The sequence below is a fragment of the Leucoraja erinacea genome, chromosome 35, assembly GCF_028641065.1.
Source record: "Leucoraja erinacea ecotype New England chromosome 35, Leri_hhj_1, whole genome shotgun sequence".
Taxonomy (NCBI): Eukaryota; Metazoa; Chordata; class Chondrichthyes; order Rajiformes; family Rajidae; genus Leucoraja; species Leucoraja erinaceus.
The window spans coordinates 6525992-6549252 of NC_073411.1; the positions used below are offsets into that span (position 1 = coordinate 6525992).

General features: G+C 38.6%; 1 protein-coding gene across 4 annotated transcripts in view; it reads left to right on the forward strand.

Moving 5' to 3' along the window:
• The window catches only part of LOC129713242 (phosphatidylethanolamine-binding protein 4), a 204920-nt gene that overhangs the window by 53799 nt on the left and 127860 nt on the right, over positions 1 to 23261 (forward strand). For 3 of the 4 annotated variants that reach the window (XM_055662182.1, XM_055662179.1, XM_055662180.1), the window contains one exon: positions 4355 to 4453. The exons of the other annotated variant lie outside the window; for it this stretch is intronic. In XM_055662182.1, coding sequence (XP_055518157.1) covers positions 4355 to 4453 — 99 coding nt within the window. The remainder of the gene's footprint in view (positions 1 to 4354; positions 4454 to 23261) is intronic. 4 annotated transcript variants of the gene reach the window in all.

The window sequence follows — 23261 nt, forward strand, 5'->3', positions numbered from 1 at the left end:
AATGTTCATTAGGGAGTATACATTTATTTCCTTTGGTAAGAAAATTAAATAAAGGGAAACTATGTTAGAACTAACCATTTTGAAGTGAAATCTGGAAATGCTTACTCCCCACAATAGCTATAAAAATACTTAACTTGTTTTCCCAAACAACTGTAGACTATGGAATATTTCATGTCGAAGTGAATGATGTTCATAGATATCTGTTAGCTGTTTCAGTAAATATTAATGCAAGAGTGAAGGAGGTATGACATAAATGGCTATGATTCGGTGCAACTGTGTACAATGGACTGAATGGCATTCGTCTTAATCTTATATCTATTTACCTTGTAAAGTAGTTATTCTGTAGAGCAATGTTTTAGCTGCAATCATACCAATTAATTATTGAGAAAACCACATTATTATATGTTTGGGAAGGATCTACAGATGCTTGTTCAGGCCGAAGACGCACACAAAGTAACTTAGCAGGTCAGGCAACACCTCTGGAGGAAAGGAATAGGTCACATTTTTTTGTCGAGACCCTTCTTCAGACTACCTGTAATCCCGGTTGTGTCCGAATTGTGAGGTTCTTGACCCGAAACATCACTTATTCCTTTTCTCCAGAGATTCTGCCTAACCTACTGAGTTATTCCAGCACTTTGTGTCTATCTTTGATTATATGTTTGAATTGCTGTTGCAAAAAAACTGCAGAATATGCTATTGTGTTCAGATGCTTTGCTTAATTGTAACTCTTGTCATTTTTCTTAATATCAATGATAATTGGTACATTTTAGTTGCTCTCCATACGTCTATACGATGGATGACTGGGTGTGAATCATCAGGCTTTCCTCAAACATCCCAGCTGAGCTTATATAAATAGTATCTATCATGTGACCTCCTTTGATCTACCATAAATAGTTATATTATGGTAATATAATTATTACCAAATCACAGATCACCTTTACTTGGATGTTATTATCAATGCTGGGGTTATGCCTGCCTGGCTTCATAATGGGAATTCCAACAGCTATAGGTGCTGGGCCTATCCCATGATGGAGGATGTGCATGCAGATTGCATTGGCTATAGGAATCGAGGGATATGGGGAAAAAGCAGGAATGGGGTACTGATTTTAGATGATCAGCCATGATCTTATTGAATGGCGGTGCTGGCTCGAAGGGCCGATTGGCCTACTCCTGCACCTATTTCTCTCTGTTTCTATGAGAGATTTCATACACATTTGAAATTGAAAATCAATTAGTTAGATAGGAAAGCGTGGTTTGCTTGTGGTTCGTGGAGAGAATGAGTTTGATAAGCCCATTAATGTGGGCTTCATTGGTATTTTAAAATCTGATGATAAATCGCTCTTGGTTAAAACACAAATATTATGTTTATGTCAATAGAGTTCTAATGACATTTTTGATCAATTTTTCTTCAGGCAGGAATGATGTGTAACATGTTTAATTTTACAATTAGATTATTACTGAGATTAAAATTTTGTGTACAAGGATACCTCCAAAAATTCAAACTGAAAATGATTAATCTTTACTTAATTAGAGATAGTACAGAAATAATTTCTCTGTCTTGTGCAGTCCTGTTAGCAAAAGAGCTAAACTAAATGTTTGAAGTCAAATGATCAACCCATCATATGGTTTAACAGATTGCTGACAGTCAGTTATTAGTACTGTGAAGTTTTACTAACACAATATTTTGTGCCTACACTGTTTTACTTCATACAGCACAATTCCATACTGGTTAAATATTTCGTGTTTTCTCACTGCCAGGAGGAGATTCTTACTCTCAATTGATAAGAGTTTTTTTTAAATTAAATTGTATGATCTGCCTTTGTTGTTGTAGCTTGGAAGCATTCCTATGGTTGGTACAAGATTTTACGTGAAGCAAACAAAAATAAGTGCCTTATCTTTCAGTTTGTATTTCACATTTGAAAAAAAAATGGTCTACTCCTGCACCTATTTTCTATGCTTCTATGTTTCTATATTTAAATTCTTGTTCACATGCAAGTACGTCCACTGCTATCAAGTAAAACAATATTCCTGGAGAGTATGAGGTCCAGGAGTGAGCTTAATTTCCTCGAAGCATAAGGACTGACCTAATAGAGGTATAGAAAAAGCATAAGGAGTGAGGGGCAGAGATAAGGTGAATTGTCACTATCTTTAGGGATATGGGGAAAATGAAGGCAAATGGGGCTATCTCAGGCAGGTAACTTGATCTGCACGGGCGAATTGAATGGAAGGGCTTGTCGCTGTGCTGTATAACTCTATGACTACTATGTAAATAGCTTACAAATTATGAAGACAGCTATTCATAAGTAGGATAAAATGTGCACCGTTTGGAAGACGTGGCCAGTTGCTTTCATCCTTTCATAGCACGTACAGTTACAGGCTAATTAACAGTTTACAAAGCTGCATAAGGAAGCACAAGTTTCCAAGCAGCAGTCATCTTTATGTTCCTGACATGGTGGTTGGTTGTCAATAGCAGGAGGGTGTTTTTGGTTCCTTTGAGATGCATGTTCATTCGATGTCAAATAAAAACTCAGAACTTTCATTCACCTAGACTGGAGCTGGGTTTCAAATTGTCACATTAACTGGTGTCACGTTTTTGAGGCTAGTACATTGGAAACCTCTTTGAAGCAGTGCGCCTTCAAATTTAAAGCTAAAGGAATTGTAAAAGTTGCTTTCTGAATTATACAATTCCCTTGGAAAAACCCTCCATTGTTTACACCAGTCTTAATTCCAATGATTCACCAGCACTCTGGACAAAGTACCGAGTAGTTGATTTGAGCTGCTTGCCTGCAATGTTAGTTTTGGGTTGACACAAACTTTCTAAACTTCCCTTAAACAGAGTGGAGACATACAGTTTGCTCAGTATCTCGTTGATAAACACAGTGGATTGCTTGATGCTAAATCGGAATAATGTTCAAATCGACAGTATTGATCCCCTGTTATAAAGAAAACAAGATCTTCATTTTGTCACTAATGACATTAACTTGTAGAAACTTCCATTTTAATTTGCTCTTATTGAAAATAGTGAACAAAAATGTTGTTTTGTTTGGAATGCAGTGCGCTGACTAATTTATGGTGTAATTTTATGGTTACAAAGAGTGACCTTGGGACAAGAAAACTGTAGTAAAAGAAAACGATGTTATTAAATGCCAGTCAAACTCCTGAATGGCTGTTAGCCAAGTGTAATTATTTTTGAATATTAACTAATACTGGCATACTTATGGGCATATGCCATCTATCGCTACAAAAAAATTGGCTCAATGTTCCCCACTGCTTGATGCGTTTTCAACAATTTTCTTTCAGTCAAATCAATGTCTCACTCAACAGCCTTGAAAAGGAAGAAAACACATTCTTTTCTTGGCACATACAATTGGGGAGCGAATAAGGGAAGGAAAAGGTTGACGTGATTGAGGATGCCTTTCGAAGATCAGAACCATGAGAAACATGGCTAAGAGAATCAGAAAAATGAAGAAATGCATTGATGTTATATGTACAGTTGATACAGTCTTTTCACCTTGATGTATTGCCATATGTAAGATAGGCATTTTATCATTGAGTGGAGGGAAGATAAAGCTGACAAGATCCAACTTGAAATATAAATTCTCTGACTGTTCATGGAATGTGATTTTAACTGCACTTTTTATTATTTTGATTTGACTCATCACTGAATTTTGATGTGGGCAAAATTTTGGTTCAACACAAATGGATGTAACGAGTCTTTATGTTTTTGATTGTCTCCGTTTAAAACAATACACAAAAATAAAAATGGTTTATAATTTAAAAGAAATGATAGTAGGAGAAAATATGCCACTCGTATCTTGCGCAAAATATGCCACTCGGTAACCAAAATAAAATTTAAATGTCCTTAATTGCAAGAATTCATCTTCCTTTGAACAGGCTTGGTAACGAGCATTGCACTGTTAATTTAAACCATTACATTTCTGAATCTGGAGTTGGCAAACACTACATATATCTCCATCTTCTTGGATATTCAAAGTGATTTTTCTTTTGGACGAGCTGATGGAAAGCAAGTTGTTGATCAAGAAGGCATACACATTCTTATGGGATATGGTGATGAGCTTATTATTGATTAGAATCGCTACAAAGAAACATTGCTGGTGGTATTGCAATGTAAAAATATTCATTTGTTTTCATATTGGCTGACTGACTATGGGATTTACTCATTTAAAAATGCACTTGTTAGCTTCATAATATTAAGCCTCCATCTTTGGTAACTCATCCTATCGTGTTAGCTTTGCAGTTTGAGTCACATGATTACAACTTAGTAATTGTTGATACTGTTTGTTACAGAGCAGTTTGTTTTCATATATTTTCCCAATTATATATTTTTGAATAGGATGCAATGTATGTGCTGATGATGGTGGATCCTGATGCTCCAAGCAGGGAGCATCCAACATTCCGTTACTGGAGACATTGGTTGGTTACTGAAATACATGTAAGTTGCATCCGATGAGGAGGGTGCTTTGAATTAATTTCATTATTCCCTGTCAAATTTGATTTTATTCTTTTTTGATGTTTACAGCTAACTTGCTTGATTTTGTAGCTAAACTTCTAAATAGTAATTTTACATTCTAATCCTAGTGGCACAGGTAGTAGAGCAGCTGCCTCCGTTCCAGCGATTCAGGTTAAATCCTGACCTCTGGTGCTGTCTAGTGGTGTTTCCATTGAGGACCTAGTTAGATCCTGATCTCAGGTGATGTCTGTACGGAGTTTGTACATAGAAACCTAGAGAAACATAGAAAATAGGTACAGGAGGAGGCAATTCTGCCTTTTGAGCCATTCATTGTGATCATGGCTGATCGTCCCCTACCAATAATTTGTGCCTGCATTCTCCCCATATCCCTTTATTCCACTAGCCTCTATCTAACTCTCTCTTAAATCTACATTCTCCCTGCGACAGTGTGGGTTTTTTCTGTCTGCACTACTTTCCCCCCACACTCCAAAGATGTGCAGGTTTGTAGGTTAATTGGCTTCTGTAAATAGTAGATTGTTTGTATTATGTAGGATAGTGCTGGTGTATGGGGTGATTGCTGGTTAGAGTTGACTCAGTGTGAAAAATGCCCTTCGGCCCACCATCTCAAATCTAAAGTTCAAAGAGGAACGGGGAAGAGGAATCTATGATTGCATGAGTTCCTTCTGGGTGCTCTGGTTTTCTCCCGCATCCCAAAAACATGCAGGTTTGTAAATAACTGGCCATTCCAAATTGCCATGGTGTACAGATAAATGGCAGGATCTGATGAGGTGAGGAGGTGATGGGTCTTAGGTTACAGGCAAAATTAGTGGAGGAATGGGGGGTTCTCAGAGCCTACATAACCTTGATGGGCCAAATAGGTTTCATCTGTCTAAAAAGAAATATGCAGCTTTCCAGGGATTTTGTCATAATGTATGATGCATTTCCCTTGACTGTTACAGTGGTGATCTCTTTAATTGATACTGACGTATACTTGGGTATAATAAATATGAAAGATACAATACTGTTAAAATTCTAGTCAAGTGACTTCATTGATAGAGTGCTTTTAGTCCAAGAATGGAATGGGGTAGAACGATTTGATATTGAACTTATGACTTCTATTCATAGAAACCTACTTATTTGATTCAAGAATGAAACAGCATTGGTAACCTGTGGATTCAATTCTTTGATGCCAATAATTGAATTGTATGAGTAAAATGCCACAAAGTAAGCTGGTCAGAAAAACTAAAGAACATAAACTGTGAATTTGAACTGAAAGAGGCAATAAGCTACAATTGACTTTGCTGCAAAATGTAGAGGAAGTACATTAGACGTTTTTTTTTTAGATTCATAAAAAGAATATGCTGCTGCTCACCTAGAGGTTGCTCAGGGCAGGTTTATCAACATCACATCCTAACAATGAGGGACAAATTATGGGCAAGTGAGCATGGCTTATTGGTTGCAGGGCCACAGCAATGGTACACTGTATAGCAGAGGTCCTGATATCAGCACAAATATAATAGACTAAACTGTTGCCCTTTATTGTTGCCATTGTATGAAATGACATTCATACCCCTGTCCCACTTAGGAAACCTGAACGGAAACCTCTGGAGACTTTGCGCCCCACCCAGGGTTTCCGTGCGGTTCCCAGAGGTTTTTGTCAGCCTCCCTACCTGCTTCCACTACCTGCAACCTCCGGCAACCACCTGCAACCTCCGGGAACCGCACGGAAACCTTGGTTGGGGCGCAAAGTCTCCAGAGGTTTCCATTCACGTTTCCTAAGTGGGACTGCATAACTGAGAAAGGAGAAAGAATCCAACCAAAGGGAAAACTGTAGCCTCCTCAAAGAAAAAACATATTTTAAAAAATCAAAAAAAAATCATCCTTTCCCTTTTAAAAAGCTAGACCAGAGGACAAATAATTTCCAGTTCCATGAGTCAGGAACTAGAGACATTTCCACCCTCAAAAACTGTTTAGAGCATCAACTTAATCTCAGATTATTTTAAGTTGATGTGACTGTGACTAGTTGAAAGAAAGAGGAAAGGATGATAGGTTGGAGTTTGGTGTTCAGTTATTGGTAGCTTGACTAGAAGGCAGAAAGACCTTACTGGTAATTTTGTTTACTTGTATCAATCTACCACATGTATGAATATTATATTGGTGCCTTAATGGATGGATTAAGTGAATGGTAATAATACATTGGCAATAAGGATTCCCAGGACTATGATGTGGATGTCCATGCTAAAGCATCATGATAGCAGTGAGGGATTGGAGTTCTTCATGAAGATTGGGTTGAAAAGCAAACTGCTACAAGGGTTCAACATCATGAAGGCTGAGGACAGTGAATGAAAAAGCACTGTTTTTATTGACAAAACTGACAATATGATGTAGATGTAAGGTGCTCAACAAAAATAAACAAAATGCCATGAGATAAACATCATGCAATGATGGTGATGATCTGGAAATCACTCTGAAAGTCAGATAGAAGCGGATGATATGGATTTCTGCAAGAAATTAGATAGTACTAAAACAGATATAAAAATAACTAGGCTACAGAGTCAGTGCTCATTGATTTGCGAGATTGGTCTCAATCGGACAAATGAACTTCTGTGCAATAATATTTTTATGATTTCTGAAAATATATTTTAATTAAAATGGATTAATCGTGTAGATCATTAATGTATTCAAAAAGGGAACATGTTGAGCATATGGACATACTTATTCCTGTGAATATTTTCTCTAAAAGCTACTATAATATGATAATCATTTCATAGAAATATCCTGTGCATATTGTGTTTACAACACTATGAATGTCTGTTACCACACACAGAACTTTTGGCATGACTCACGGAATTAACATATAATGTTAGTTCTGGAACCAAAAATTAATAGACTTTGTGTTGGCATTATTTTGTTTAAGCAGAACAGGTAAGTCAATAAATAATGAGGCCATAATTCAGACTTTCAGCAGTTCATGGGAGCGGAGACGGATTAGAAGCACACTGTGTTTTAGAGGTAGAAATGCACAATTTAAATGTTGGAATAAATAAGTGGATGGAAGCAGCTGTTTAATGCTTTTTCATCAACAATGTTAAAATGGTCACTTCAATGCGTTGGCAAGTGATCTTCCAGCATCTTAATGTCTGAAGTGGATTGTTTACTGATGATTGTACTACGTTTAATCCCACCTGCAACTCTTCATCTGCAGGATACACCAGGAGATGGTCAACCTTTGAACTTTAATATGTAGCAAGTTAAATGTGCACCACACAAACACTGAGTATACCAATTAGCTACTACCTGACATTCAACACCATTATCTTTTACCATAGCCCCTGCAAGCACTTAAACGCCTAACAATGTTCATCTAATATTGATCGGAAACTTAATGGCAGATCAGAAGATTTTGTTTTTTAAATGACTCAACATTCTATTCCTCAAAGCCTTTCTACTAGCTACAAGATGTCAGGAGTGTGATGCCATGTCTGCGCGCGTCTGGATGAGTGCAACTCCAACTTTAAAGATATTCGACACCGTTCAGGGTAAAACTTGTCATTCATTGGCACCCTATTCTTCCCTCTAACCATTCATTCTCGTCATCTCTGCACTTTTTGTCTTGGTGGGTACCAAAAGCAAGTTGTACTGCAAGGCTTCTTCACCTAAAACTCTAATTGGAACGTCAGCCCTTGTAAGTTTCCATGCAAGGTAAACATCATTTAAATTTGGAAATATACCAAAGTGTCTCAAAGTTGTAGAGCTCCCTGCCTGAGAGCACCAAGAAAACAGTGTTTTAAAAGTAACCCCATGGCCAACTTCTCAAAGAAAATTAAAGATGTCCATTAAATTCTGGCCTTGCGAGTATCATTTTTTTTGTCAAGAGAAAAACGGATCAGATTTTACTGTTCCTATGCAGCTTTGCTTCTGACTAGCTAATTCTGCACATGCATTTATTCATTCTACTTCTTTGTTTTGTTAATTCCACCTGAATCTTCCCATCCCAAATGATTGCATTCATATTTCTGATCGATTTCCCATTGGTTTTCAACAAATATTGACCAGAGCCATTTTCTTTCTTGATTCCGCAAGAAAATTCTGCTTTCGTGCTCTTAAATACACGTTCTTCTCCTCTGGCTGACCACGGCACTGGGAACCCGCCCAGAGGACCTAAAGGATCAGCCAACCACAACAGTGGGAACCTACCCGGAGGACCCGAAAGCTTGGCGGACCACGATACCAAGAGGGAGCCACTGGAGACGTCGGACTCGAGGAGCAAGGAAGAGGATGCCACCAGCACCTTCAGGGTCGGCTGCAGAAGGCGGGCCCTAGGGACAAAAAGATGGTTGGGTGAGGAGAGGGATGTCGGTTCACGGGCAGACCTGGTCGAAGGCAATGGAGCAAGGCCTACTGGAGCCTTGGGCTTACCTGGATTGGGAACCTGCTCCAGTAGTTCAGGTGGGCCAGACTTTGGAGATGGCACCAGAACATGTCGCCAAAACATGGCAGCGCCTGCATGTATAAACATGCAAAAAGAATTTGACTGTGCAGTTACACATGTGACAAATAAGGCACCATTGAAACATCCTGCTCACTAAGTCTGCAGCTGGCAAATCACCATCTGATAAGATGGTGGTAACACCACATGAGCTTCAGTATCAGCTACTTGAATCAATGGAACTTAGCACCAGCTATCTTACTTGTTCATATCGATAACTCTTTGGTTCTCTGGAAGAAACAAGAATGACCTACTTAACACTTCTGGTATTAAATCAACTCTGTTTAACGAACTGTGTATTTACAATTTTCAATTTCAAAATACTCAATGGATAAATATTGCTGTAAATGTACATGTTGTTTTGGGTGTGTCACTATATTCTTGAATGGTTGTTATCCATGTTTTAGTTAGAACTGTACTTTTAGAAAGAACATTCTGATAATCAGCTGTACAAACTAAGTGCAAGTCTTGCAACAACAAGGTATGCTTTAATGCATGGGTTATGTGTTGACCTTTCTCAACCTTTTTATGTTTGAGTCCTGGTGGCAAGTAAATTCAAAAGGAAAAATTTGAAATTAATTCTGAACATTCTCCCGTAGCCAGCTTGACACCAGTATGAATGCAATCGGAAGACTGTAAACACGCACCCTCATTTGAAACAGTTTTCTGTATCCAAGCAACAGAGATCACACTAGTAAAGTGACATCAAAGCTACTCTGTCATTCTGTCAGTCTGCCTTCAGATGCAGCATCCTTTCTGTACCGCTGTATTTGGGAATCATAAACAATGTGCTTATACTGTGTGTGTATGCGCATATATAAGACCTGGAGTTGGATGATGTGGAAACATGTAAGACAAAGATTTGCGACCATAATGTCCCCACACAATTAATTTTTTAATCTGTCTGACTCATTGGAATAGGTAATAAACAGAGGTTGGCGGTTCAGTTACAAAAAGGAGAGGGAATATCCTTTTTTGCAACAAAGCACCCAGTCATATAGCTCCTTTAAGTTAAATATATTTGGTTCTACTACAATGGGATTCATGGTCACAGATATTGGAGGGATCAATTGAAACTGTGTATGAGGGCACAACTACAGAAATGTGGATGGCACGTAGAACTAGTGGAGATAGTGAGAACTAGGCCACTGGAAAGATATTCAAAAATAAGATTGCAAAAATATGTTTTTAAACTGAGAGTCGGCACAGGCAAAATAAAAAACCACGGGAAAGAAGTGACCAAAATCATAAGCAAATCAGGATGTGACAACACGTGTTCTAGAGAGGCAGATTGAAGGATAAAACATCAGTGGAACAGACGGGCCATAAATCAGGCTTTCAGGTAGCACATCACCTGAGGCAGGCCAAAAGCAAACAATGTTAGAAAAGTATGAATAAATAGTTTTAAAAGTAAAAGAGAGACATGGATTAAAGCCTAGCTCAGTGTCACGATGCAAGATGGGTGAACATTTTAGCTCAGATTCAGACACATTCCCAAGTTTGCAGTGATGGCTACAGAAAGATTAGTTTGCAAGGTTTTGTTGAATAATTGAGGAAGGCATGACTCTGCCAGCTTATAAAATGGGGAATAGTGTCCCAGGTGAGGGCTGTTTAAAAATATCAGCTAATATTAGGCTCATTTGGCTTTATGCTCTAGGTTGCCTCTTTCACCCTTGGAGAATTTAATTACATGTTAATTAATTAATGCTTTTTGGTGCCCCTCTCTCATTGTCTAAATGTAATTCATTTCACAGTTGTCCCTTGAATGTTGCTCTTTAACTTTAAACATTGCTCATTCTCTAACTACAGTACATGTATTTTGAATGTAACATAAGTCAATTGAACACCACAATAGGCAATCAGTCCTTTTGGCAGCTTCTTGTATTCCCAAGTTTGCCATAGCGGGAGCGTTCTGTAGCCGGGGGTCGGCTTCAGGCGGGGCCTGTCGGGAGGGGGGTGTTGAGAAGGGTTTTGTAAATTTTTAAATGTCATTAATTTGTGAAATATAACATTAATCTGAACAAAATGTGACATAAACCACCACAGGACTGAGTAAGGTGGTGCAAAGTTTTAGTACCGTTTTGTCGTAGTTCTGGGTGCACATACGCACGCATAGATAGATAGAGAGATAGAAACAACCAAGATGAGAGTTTTAGTTATAGATATAGATTATAGAGATAATGTACCAAACCAAGTTGGACACGTTGGGTCACTGTCACACAGGAGGCCTGGTCCCCCAACGCAATATTCCACCACTCACTCCGCCAAAGCCCCCATGGGAGACCTGGGAGCCCCCAACGCAACCCCGGGGTTCCCCCACCAATGGAAGAAAGGCGGCCACAGCGCTCCGGAGCTTGCCACCACTCACCGGGGTCGGAGCTACCAACGGCGCCGCCCGCCGGCCGGACGGAGCCCCCCCATCTCTCCCGCGCTGCTCCAGGACTTTCAAGCCGCCCGCGGAGCTAAAAATCCGACCAATCCGTAAATGAAACCGGTCCCAAGGCTTTCGGAGAAAGGTTGTTGCACCCCCCAATGCCCCAATGCTACACGTTCCTCCAACACAATATTCTACCACTCAACCATAACCCCCAACTGTGCAGGGGATGCTCGTTGTTTCCCGTTGTTCACCTTCCCTCATTTTAAACTTAAAAAAAAATGCAATTGCACTTGCTTGGGCTGGCAGAACTCAGTGTCCTGGGATAGCAACATTGTAACAAGCAGGGCTACAATCCCATTATGACTTCATGGCTATAAGTGCCAATGCGGATGGATGAATTTTTTCTCAAATTGGGGTTTTGTAAAAAATGTGAATAACTTTTAAAATATGACATCAATCTGAACAAAACCTGATGCACAACACCACAGGACTATGGTGAGTAAGGTGGTGCAAAAATTGTAGCACTATCGTGTACCTTTTTGGCATAGTTCTCGTCATGAAAAGCATGCAAACAATCACAGACAAGATGGGATTTAGTAATATAAAAATAGATGGATGTCGACTTTATAACACCACAGGTATTTGGAAAACTACATATCCAGCCTCTGCTTATAACGCCAGCATCTTTAACGTTCCTTGTCTGATTGCTATCCCAGCTTCCGATGAGGAACCAAAGTTTGGTCTATTTTGATTTAATGTACATGAAGAGTGCATTTGCTGAAGAATGGATTACTGGCTTGTAGTGAAAATACAATTAAGCAATCTTTTAGTAAAGTAGCCTAGGATTAGTTCTTATATAAAGTTGATCACTGATAGTGCGTATACCTGTCCTGTTGGGCCTTCACGTGGTCCACCCTGTTTTGACGAATGCAATCAACCTGGCGTACACAAACAGAAGATCAAACCGAACAAGTTGTCTTACAACTTTAGGCTGTGCACACCATATGCGATAATAAGAAGCCTGGCTTGTTGCCACGAGTGTTTGTTCTTTGGGAGAATGAGATGTCTGTGGGTTCCTCAACATTTTTCAAGAATAGAGCAGGGTTTGCTGATTATACTATTACTAGTAGTCAAGAACATTTTGAAAAGCAAAATATGATATAATATTAAGTGTTGTAAAGCATTAAAGTCATTGCAAAATGGATTCCTAAGTTTCATTTGCAAGGAATAAACATTGCTATGAAGTGATGCAGATGTTCTTGTTTTTATTGTCATGAATAATTACAGGTCATGTAGCAATGATTAGTATGAAAAGTCTGTTCAAAGTACTTAATGCACAGATGTTAATTTGAACAGCTTTTAAAGCTCATTGAGCTCTGTAGATTTGCTGTGCAACAAAACACAAAATTTGCAGTTTCCTTCCATGAGCACCATACGTTCATATAAGCACCCTGCCAAGTCAAATCAGTAAGCACGTGCTAAAAATCCCAAAGGATAGATGCCAATCATTTGTGGAACCGTAGGTATTTTACTTATTCAAAATTGATGCACAATCGAGACTTCAAATCATAAGGTAAGTGGGATGATGATATTGTAATTATTCATAGATGGCACCACATCTTACACACAAGGACAGCACAGAAATGAATCATTCGGACAAACAAGTTCATTACATTGTTCAAACTCTACAGATTTCCCTCTGGTCTTATTAATCATTAATCATAAAGGTAAAATTTTCCTTTCACGCACTTTTCTATCTTCATCTTAAATGCATCAGCCAGTTCTTTGGTGCCAAGTTTCCCATTTTTATCACTCGCCAGATAAAAAGATATTTTGAATATCTTATTGGATTGAATAATTTCCTTGTTATATTCCAGTTGGACTGACTAGGCTAAGAATACTTCTTTTGTTAAATATATATACAAAAATGGTATTGTGTAGGCATCCCACAAGCTGTTATCCCAGCAGTCGTGATGCCAGTTTTATTTGCACTTTTCACGTTTAAGAGCATGAATACATTTTTCTGTGCATTGTTCTTCTAATAACTGCAACAAATGTTGGTTAGAAAAGCTATACCACGTATCTGTGAAACTAAAGCTCAATCCTTTCAAGGGCACCTGACCATAAAATAATGAGCTTCATTCTGAGTTTTCATGTTAGATGTTCAGCTGGACAGCTGGTGAAGAGCCAACTTAAAAGATAAAATGATCTCCGTATCCTAGTTATTGAGGTCAGGAGGAGCAATAGGCTCCATCTACTAGGGGAGTTTTTGAGGCCACTTTGAGCAAAAAGGAAGCAGCAATGACTGTAGATCCTGAGATGAGTGCTGGGACTGAGTTTACAAGGGCCTCAGACTAATGCTGGAATAAATGTCCTGCCCTTCCATACAGAACCTTTGAATGTTATAAATTGTTGATAACACTTTAGAAATTGTCTTTAGTTTAGTTGAGATATACAGCGTGGAAACAGGCCCTTCGGCCCATTGAGTGCGCATTGACAATGTACACCAGTTCTATCCTACCAACCAGGACAATTTACAGAAGCCAATTAAGCTCCAAACATGCACATTTTTGGAGCGTGGGAGGAAACCGTTGGAAACCCACGCAGTCTTAGGGAGAATGCGCAAACTATGCACAGCAGCAATGCGTAGTCAGAATCTAAACCGGGTCTCTGGCGCTGAGAGGCAGCAACTCTACCGCTGCGCCCTGCATCCGGGGAAACAACTGCAGAATGTTTCTCAATTTGAAAAACGCACACAGTATCTGGTGAAGTAACCTGTTCCATATTTCAGCCAGCTTTTCAATGATTATTTATTTTGAAATGCTTGAATCCCATTGATTATTTTGTGCTGAGTCTCAACCTGCAAAACCCCATCGTCAGGATTTTATTGACCTCTTTCCATTTTCGGACTGGTAGGTTAGGTATACATTGAATTTTCCTGACAAGAGTTTTATTTGTCTGTACCTGATGTCTTTAACAATGGCACTGCATAAGATAATAACTTTGAAGAGGAGGGTAAGAGTATAAAGAGCAGCATTGATGAGTCATATTTCTACATAACATTACATTACAAAACCCATTGTGGAAGATAACAAGGAAATTGAATAAAGAAACCATAATAAAGGGTTTAATATAACTGCCGGGAGTTAGGTTAATAGATTTATTTTTTGATCTTACATTTTATTCAGCAAGTTACATTCGATAATTGCAGATAAACATTTGGTTCTGTTTCGGGCAATGACAAAATTAACGAGGGCCTTTCATTGACATAGTTAAGTTGCAGAGATAAGATATTAATTCCTCATAAAAGACAAATTAAGTCAATTTACAAATGTGCAGATCTATGTCTTTTCTGAGTTTCACCCCAGCTCAGTTCTGTCCATGGTTTGTCTGTTTTTAGTTGGATTTAATTTGAAAGAATTTATGCACTGGCTAAAGTGTAAATAATGGGGCCTTAACCTTGGCCTGGTCGATAGCTGGCCATGATTTTCCACACATTGGAAAGCAACATAGAGCTGGGTGTGGAGCTCAGGTAATATTTTAAGATCCCATTGTCATCAGCTTGCCCTGACAAATTATGTGCCTTAACGGTGGGTCGAGGGGAAAAATCCTGTAACGTTATGTTGAGTGCCATTTTATGATGTCAGAAATGCTCAATGTTAGAAGAATTCAATTGGGAAGGTTTAACTGCATTATTAGAGAATGTACAATTCTGAAGTCTATTTACAGGAGGAAGAGTAGACCAATTGGCCCCTCAGGTCAATTTTTCCATTTAATAAAATTGTGGCTGATCTGATGATAACTTCAACTTGGGCAACCTTTTATTTATTTTAAAATCTATCTACTATCTTATAAATATTCAAAGACAGTTTTGACTGCCCTCTGAAGAAAATATTCCAGTCTTACGACTTGGTTCTAAAATAAAAATATTCTCTTCCCTGTCTTTAATGGGCTATCTCTTATTTTTAACTGGGGGCCACATGTTCCAGATTTACATACAATAGAAAACTTCCTCCCTGCATCCACTCTATCATGAACCTTCAAGACTTTCCATTACAACCCCTCTCACTCTTCTGAATTGCAGAGGACACTCGTTTAGCGATCTTTTTAAGTCTACCAACTCATTTCAGGTATTAATCTAGCAAACCTTCTCTGAACTCCTTCCAAAGCTTTAGCACCCTATAATATGGAAAACAATGCTATACTTTCCATATTAAAGAATGTATCCCAAAATACTCAAAATAACTCCCTCTTTTTAGATCTCTGATCGCTGTGAATAAAAGACGATATTCTATTATATTTCCTGTTACTTGCTGGATCTGTACAATAGTCTTTTGTGGACAGAAAGAGAAAGAAGTGTACTATTAATACATGATGTTTAAAGCAAATTAGACTTTGACTCATTCTTATACCTTGTGAGTTTGTTATGTGAAGTGAGATGGAAGTTGACAACTTGGAATTCATCTGTCCTATTTTGAAGGTTCACCAGCGACTTTGGAAATTGTGCAAAACAAATCTTAACATTAAAGCACCTGATTTCTCGAACTAAAGTGCTAATTCTCTTAATTAGTATGTTCTGAAGGCATTTGATACTCTTTGAAAGGTACCTTAACATTAAAACTCAGCCCGATCACAGCCAATTCAAATCTGAACTCCACTCAAGCATAAGTACTTTCTATTCAACCCCGCATACTGGCCTGGAGGCATGTGTAAAATATTGTTGCTAATCACTGACATTGAAGTGGAATTAATATCCATACTGGAAAACTGATAGGGACTCTTAAACCATCAAAAATAGACATAACGTGCTGGATTAAGCAGGTCAGACAGCATCTCTGGAGAACATTGATAGATGAGGTTTTGGGTTAAGACCCTTGCTCAGACCCTTTCATTTTCATCTACACAATAAAATTAATGCTGTTGCTGTCACTAAAGTGGGGCATTGGTGTCAATTTTGCCAATGTTTCTTGCACATCCAGACCAAGTTGCTTTCTGCCTAACAGTAAATATTCAGGACACTTTCATGCATTTTCTACTTAAGAGAAAAAAGTTGTTTTAAGTGTCACTGTAAGTGGCATGATATATAACTCTATCTTTGCTTCCGTGACACAAATTGGTTCCTGATGTTATGTGTAAATGTACATGTTGTTCATTCCTCTAAAGTAACTTTTCTGGGTTCTTACATGTCAATTGGTTATTTCATTTGCCTAGAACACTAGTTATGTTTCAAAATGTAATCCATTGGCGGTGAAGCTCTTTTGAGTTGTTATGCTGGTTGTAAATAGCACATCATGTACAGATTCATTTATCTGCTTGTCATGCCAAAAGCAATTAATTACTTTTGAAATGATAAATTGGGTTTGAGAAGTAAACAAGATAATTCTATTTCTTGCTAAATAATTTAATGCAGCTTGACAAAAATTCATCTTTGCAATTCTGACATTGGGGTCAATCTTTCCAGACTTCGGCAAGAAATAATAAAGTAATATACAAGTACATTGAAGTTCTGATTTTTCAAGACTTTATTAGTAGGCTGGCATTGCAAAACTGGGTACTTAGAAACTGCCCCACACTGCATTTTACGATATTTTCAAAAACGATTGAGGAAATGCAAGTCTTGTTTAAAGTGAATATTGGAAAAGATTGAAAAAGGTCGGAAGGGTGGGTACAACTAATCGAGTTATCGTGACAGATGTGTTAAAAACGAGGCACAACTCGGATCTTGCAGCTGTAGACCCCATCATAGATCCTTGCGTATATCAGAGAAAACCTATTACTGCTGCCACTTTTATATCACGAGAGAGATTGTCACAAAGGTGGTAATGCCATCTGGCGCAGTATTGGAACAGGCTGATTACAATTGGAACAGCATAAACTCTCTTTATCGTTAGAGATTGTAATCATTGGATTTTTCAAATCACCACAGACAACTGCCATACAGCCATGTTAAGATATTAAGCATGTACAGTAATATTTTACATCATATTTGCAGGTCCTTGCTTTTTACTTTAAGGGGCATTTAAGAGGCTTTTAGTTATGCACGTGGATATGCAGGGAATGGTGGGATATGGATCACATGCAGGCAGAGGAGATTAGTTGGGCATCATGTTTTGCATTGATTTTGTGGGCTGATCCTGGATTGTACTATTCTATGTACATCCCTGTGAAACGAGTTACAATGAGACTCAACAAGACGGCTTTGAAGCTAGTGCAATGACTTGGATGGAGAGGGGTTACTTGAAGTTCGAGAATTATGCTCTGATGATTTACTCACCCACAAACTACAGTATATGAAATTTAAAGGTGAAGTATTGTTGAAGATTGGGTACATCTAGACGCACACCAGAACTAGCATCCAAATGCATGAGTTCTGAATTTACTGAGAATATTTTGATTATGGCAACTTAGGCTGATACCTGACCTTTGTATTCTTTGGCTGTTGGCGTCATCTTTTTGTGCAGCTATTTTTTCCATAGCAAGTCATTTGCAGAAAGAGCAACAGCTATGTGAAGTACCTTTAAGTCTTGCTACTATATGATGTGGTTGTTTGCAACAAGATTATTTGGGTGATGTATGGAACACTTATCTTTGCCTTTCTTTAGATTAAAATAAACTTGTACTTGGATTACAACCAGGTATGAGGGGCCTGGTTGATCTCCTTGATTTAGTCATAACCTTTTTTTGTGTAGTTTGTACTTTGTATTTTGCAATAGAGTGGACTTAATTCCCAAACCTTTCTTATATCCAATGCAGTAGAACCACCAGCATTCAGAATCAAGGGTAAAATGGTCCGTTATGTTCAGCTTGAACTTAGGAACACAGGAAAGCTTTTCCATACCATTCCATTGTGTCCATACGGTCCCCCTCTCCTTACATCACAGAATCGCTACAATCCACACCTGCCTACCAATTTCTATTTAATTTTTGTGATAAAGCTACACTGAGAGGTAATTTATAAAAAGTAAATTAACTGGCATTGAAATTCGGGAAGAATTAGGATTGCTTGGGGGAAACCCACATGGTCATGGGGTAAAGTGTCCACATTTCACATGCACAGTACCCAAGATCAGGAATGAACATCGAGCCACAACTGAGTCACATTACTGGCTCAATCTTGTAAAAGCTGAATACCAACATTAATCTCTCTCTCTGGAGCATAACTCTATTACAGAACATCAGTTGGGTTCTGATGGAAGGTCACCGATCTGTTCTCTTTTCATGATTGCTGCCTGATTGCCAGTATTTTCTCTTTCGAAAGTGTATTTGTGAGTTTGGTTTGTTTTTATTTGTTTCAACAAAGATGATTATATTTTCTAGATTTAAGCAATAGTTTATAATTCCATTGAAATTGCATATTCCAACTATTGTTGAAAGTGAAAACTAACCCCCCCCCCCCCCTTCCCTTCACCTTTCTCCTGTGCCCCACTTGGACTTGCACCAATTTCTCCCCTCCTCCACCCCTTCCACCTACGTTGGTTTCTGTAGCGTTATAACTCTTCAATCCTTTTATCTCACACTTTCTGTCTCACACATCTCTGGCCTTTGTCCAACCATCTCCCTATCAAATGACCCTCCTCATCTGTGTTGACCTATCACCTGCCAGGCTTTGTCCTGCCCCTCCTTCTTCCTGTTTCTATTTTACCCCCACCACTACAATCAGTGTGAAAAAGGGTCCCAACCTGAAATGTCACCTATTCATGTTCTCTTGAGATGCTGCCTGACCTGCTGAGCCCCTCCACCAGCGTTTACCTTTTTCTCGAGCTCTCTTTGGTTTTCCAGCCTGGACTATTCTATTGTTGGTAATTTTATACTTAATTTTTAATGAAGTTTTGTTTTGCTCTGTCAGTTCCATCTGGAGTTATCCTAGTCTACTTTTATGTCTTTATAACTTCTCTTCCCTAATTAACCTGGCAAATTGATCATGAGTCTCTTATTCAATCTCTTAGCTGGTGTAGTTGTCGGTGCAAAATGGTCATTTTCAGGTTGACTAAAAGTTGTTTCCTTACCTTAGAGTCATAGAGCAAAAACAACATTTTAAATGCATTTAGACAGGTTTTTGCATAGGATAGGAATGTTTTGGAACGAAACCATGCTGGCAAATGGAACTAGTTTAGATGGCATTTTGGGCAGCATAGATTAGTTGGATTATAGATCAACTGTATAATTCTGTTTCATGCCATGTCGTCCTTTTTCTCGTCAAAATCGTTAATATAAATTGTGAATGGTTGATAGTCAGGACTGTTCTATCAGGAACCTCAAGTAGCAGTCTTGGAAACTAAAGATTATCTGTTTATGCCCACTTCCTTAAATTACTAATTTTCTTTTAATGCAGCTATTTTCCCATCAACATAAATCAGGAGCTATGGGCCTTCTGGGTCTAGCTTTGGGCTGCATTTTTTCGGTATGATTCGCAGCCATCTTGGATAGCTGAAATGTAGAAGCAACGGTGGAGTGGCAGGGTGGGGATTACAAATTCTGTTATCCACAGACAGGAGACCAGACCCATTCTCCACAAATACATTGGAGTCGCACGGTGGGGCAGCGGTAGAGTTGCTGCCTTACAGCGAATGAAGCGCCGGAGACCCGGGTTCGGTCCTGACTACTGGACCGAGGTTTGTACGTTCTCCCCGTGACCTACCTGGGTTTCTCCGAGATCTTTGGTTTCCTCCCACACTCCGAAGCCGTACAGGTATGTGGGTTAATTGGCTTGGTAAAGTGTAAAATATTGTCCCTAGTGTGTATCAGATAGTGTTAATGTGCGAGGATCGCTGGTCGGCATGCACCCGGTGGGTATATCTCTAAATTAAACTAAACCTATCAATGGTACTACCCGAATCATCCCAGTAATGTTGGAGGACAGATTACTTGAGTGCTGTGACATTCTTTAACCCCTTTGAACAGTTATATCCTGAACCTGACTGTCAGACAAGAAGTGATTGTAGAATACAAGCTGAGATATCAATTATTAGGTACTATGATTATATCCTGCGGGAGTGGTGGCTCGGATGAACGTGCTCTTGCATCATGTTTCTAGTGACTTGGGTTTGATCCTACCCTCTGATGCTGTCTATGTGCAATATGCCCATTCTCCCTGTGACCCCACGGGTTTGCTCTGAATACCTTGCTTTTCTCCCGCATCCTGTAAACATATGGGATGATGGGTTAATTTGGGATATAATGTTGAGATGAGTTGTGGGATCCGGTTACAAAATGCAGAATGGATGTGGTGGTGAGTTCATGAGTGTGGGGTGAATAAAGTGGGATTAGTAAAGGGTGTGCAATTGAGTGCTCAATGGTAGGTGTGGAATCAGTGTATCCATTGATTGAGTTGGGGCCTCTGTTAGTCCTCCACCCATGTGGAGGAAGAAGACCCACCCCGATGAACATGAGTGAGACAACTCCTACACTGGTGCCCTCTTATTACTTACAGTCGAAACCTAAAATGGAGAAATGAATCATCAAGTCAAAGCAACTTTGGTAACAAAGATGTTTCAGCTTAATCATAGTGAGTAGGTAGGTGTGTGTGTGCGTATGCGGAGGGTTGGTATTGTGGGTAGGAGGGTATTTGGGAATGTGTTATAAGTAATAGGAATTAAATGGTACCATTTAAAAGTGTTTGTGTAGAATCAAACATTTTTGAAAGTTGAAATGCAAGTTAAGAAATAACCAATCCTTAGTTGCACAAAACGGAAGGAAAATCTGCCAAATCTCTGCAATTCAACAACGAGACTACAGCCAGGTTAGTGTTCACTGTAACTGATCAATTAGGTTGTCAATTCTCATTTGTGCTTTCCCATGGCTTCTGCAGTTAAAACAAAAAAGCATATTCCCTTTAGACATAAGAATGACATGCAAATGCATTTGCTGGTTTAAAATATTTCACATTTCTAATTTGTGCCATGTTCAGCATGTTTATTGTCCACTCTGTGCAGTCATGATATTGAAGTCAGAACAAGATTTTGTGTATGTACTTTACTAGTCCAAATGTGTCGGGGTTTGCACATTGTGCTCATTTTTCAGTGCCATTCAATATCTCCACATTTCTTGTGGTGAAGGGAATGCTATATTTAATTGATCCGTTACAACCTGCATTGTAATGATTTAGATCTTTGGCCTGGGATCTACTATGTGCCATGACCACATGGGCTGTGCTATTCTATTTTGCTCAGAAAAATGGCAACAATGTTGTCTGGACTCCATCCATAACATTCTCAAAGATCTTCATTCTCCTATTGACTGAATGCTGCAGGCTGAAACAGTCGGGAGAAGGGTTTCGGCCCGAAACGTTGCCTATTTCCTTCGCTCCATAGATGCTGCTGCACCCGCTGAGTTTCTCCAGCCTTTCTGTGTAACCTTCGATTCTCCAGCATCTGCAGTTCCCTCTTAAACAACGGGATGCAGAAATTGTTTTGTTTTAATTGAACACTTGCAAATGTGCCTGATTAATGCAACGCTTGCATACATGCTTCTCTATTTCTTATTCCTAACAGCCACATTTAGTTAACTGAAAAGATTTATCGTTTCTTTAAACGCAATGTATTTTGTTAACAATTTATATATTTATACCTTCGGAATAACAGTGTGTTGAATTTAACACAATATCTGTTACATTCCAACACATTTTTGTTTATTCGGGGACCATAAAATGTGTTAAAAGTTTCACATTCAATATCTAGTTGAATTAACACACTTCCATGTGTTGACACATGACTGAGCAAAATAGACAGGATTCTGGTGTGCTGAATTAGTTTTGTAGCCTTACTGACTGACTTGCAATTGAATAGCGATCTAATTAAACGTTACTTAAGGGTTAGCTAATTATTGTCAATATAATTAGGGTTACAGAAAGCCAGAATGAGCAGGAAATACATTTTTATACTCTACCACCATTTTCACTACTTATTCCAGTTTTAAATTGAATATTTAAAAAAAACATATGAGGCATAGCAATTTTGTCTTCAGTATGTTAGTTATATTTCACTAATTTTTAATTCTAATTTTCCATGTTCTTGGTGCTTTACAAGTCTGTTCTGAATAGTGACAAAAAGCCTGGCTGTGATCTTGGCTAAATATCACCAAGACTTGAGCATGTTACTGGCTCGTGTTAACAGAGAACACACTGCAGTTTCCTGATCTTCTGTGATTTAAAAAAAATAATAATAATTTCTATAAATGCACTGGATTGAAAATGGATAATTATCTGTAACGATGAATTAGCACCATGATAAACCAGCACCAAATAGAAGTTGTTAGTTCTGTTGGGCTTCTATGCTCTTAACCCGAAAGCTCCAACTTACACATTGTTGCCCAGTTACATAGCAACAGAGCTGGTTTGACAGACTGTATGCAAAATATGCCAGCTCAGACTATGATTATATGTTGGCAGGAACACATGTGTTCTGCGTGATTATGTCGCATTCCTTTGTAGTCTTGTTTTCCAATAATATTTTGGTGTTAGACTTTGGTGGGGCCTAATTAATTTCTTGGTGAGAAAGTGAGTTACTGGCAAAAGTCAATGTATCAATGTGATGGATGTGGACATTTTTCAAACTTGTGGTCGAAGTATTGTGAGAAATGTTAATTAGAGCTCCCCCTACTGTTAGTGCAGTGGAACCAATTAATTCTAAATGAAAGCTGAAACCAAATTTTCCATTTTCTTGAATTGTCAGTTTTTTAATTACATTTCTTTTGTATTCTGTTCAAATTAAACCAGGTAGCTAACTGGGGGGGAATTCCAAGCACTCCTTGAGATTTTCACAAACATGCCTCAATAGTCATTCATATTATTATTGATATGATCTTTTTTTTACTGTCTATTCACTGGACATTGTGAATTCTTTTCTGCCATTGTGAATTTTAGGAATAACTTTGCACCCTATCTATATCATCTAGCTATATAACGGGTGAATAGTCACTAATAATGA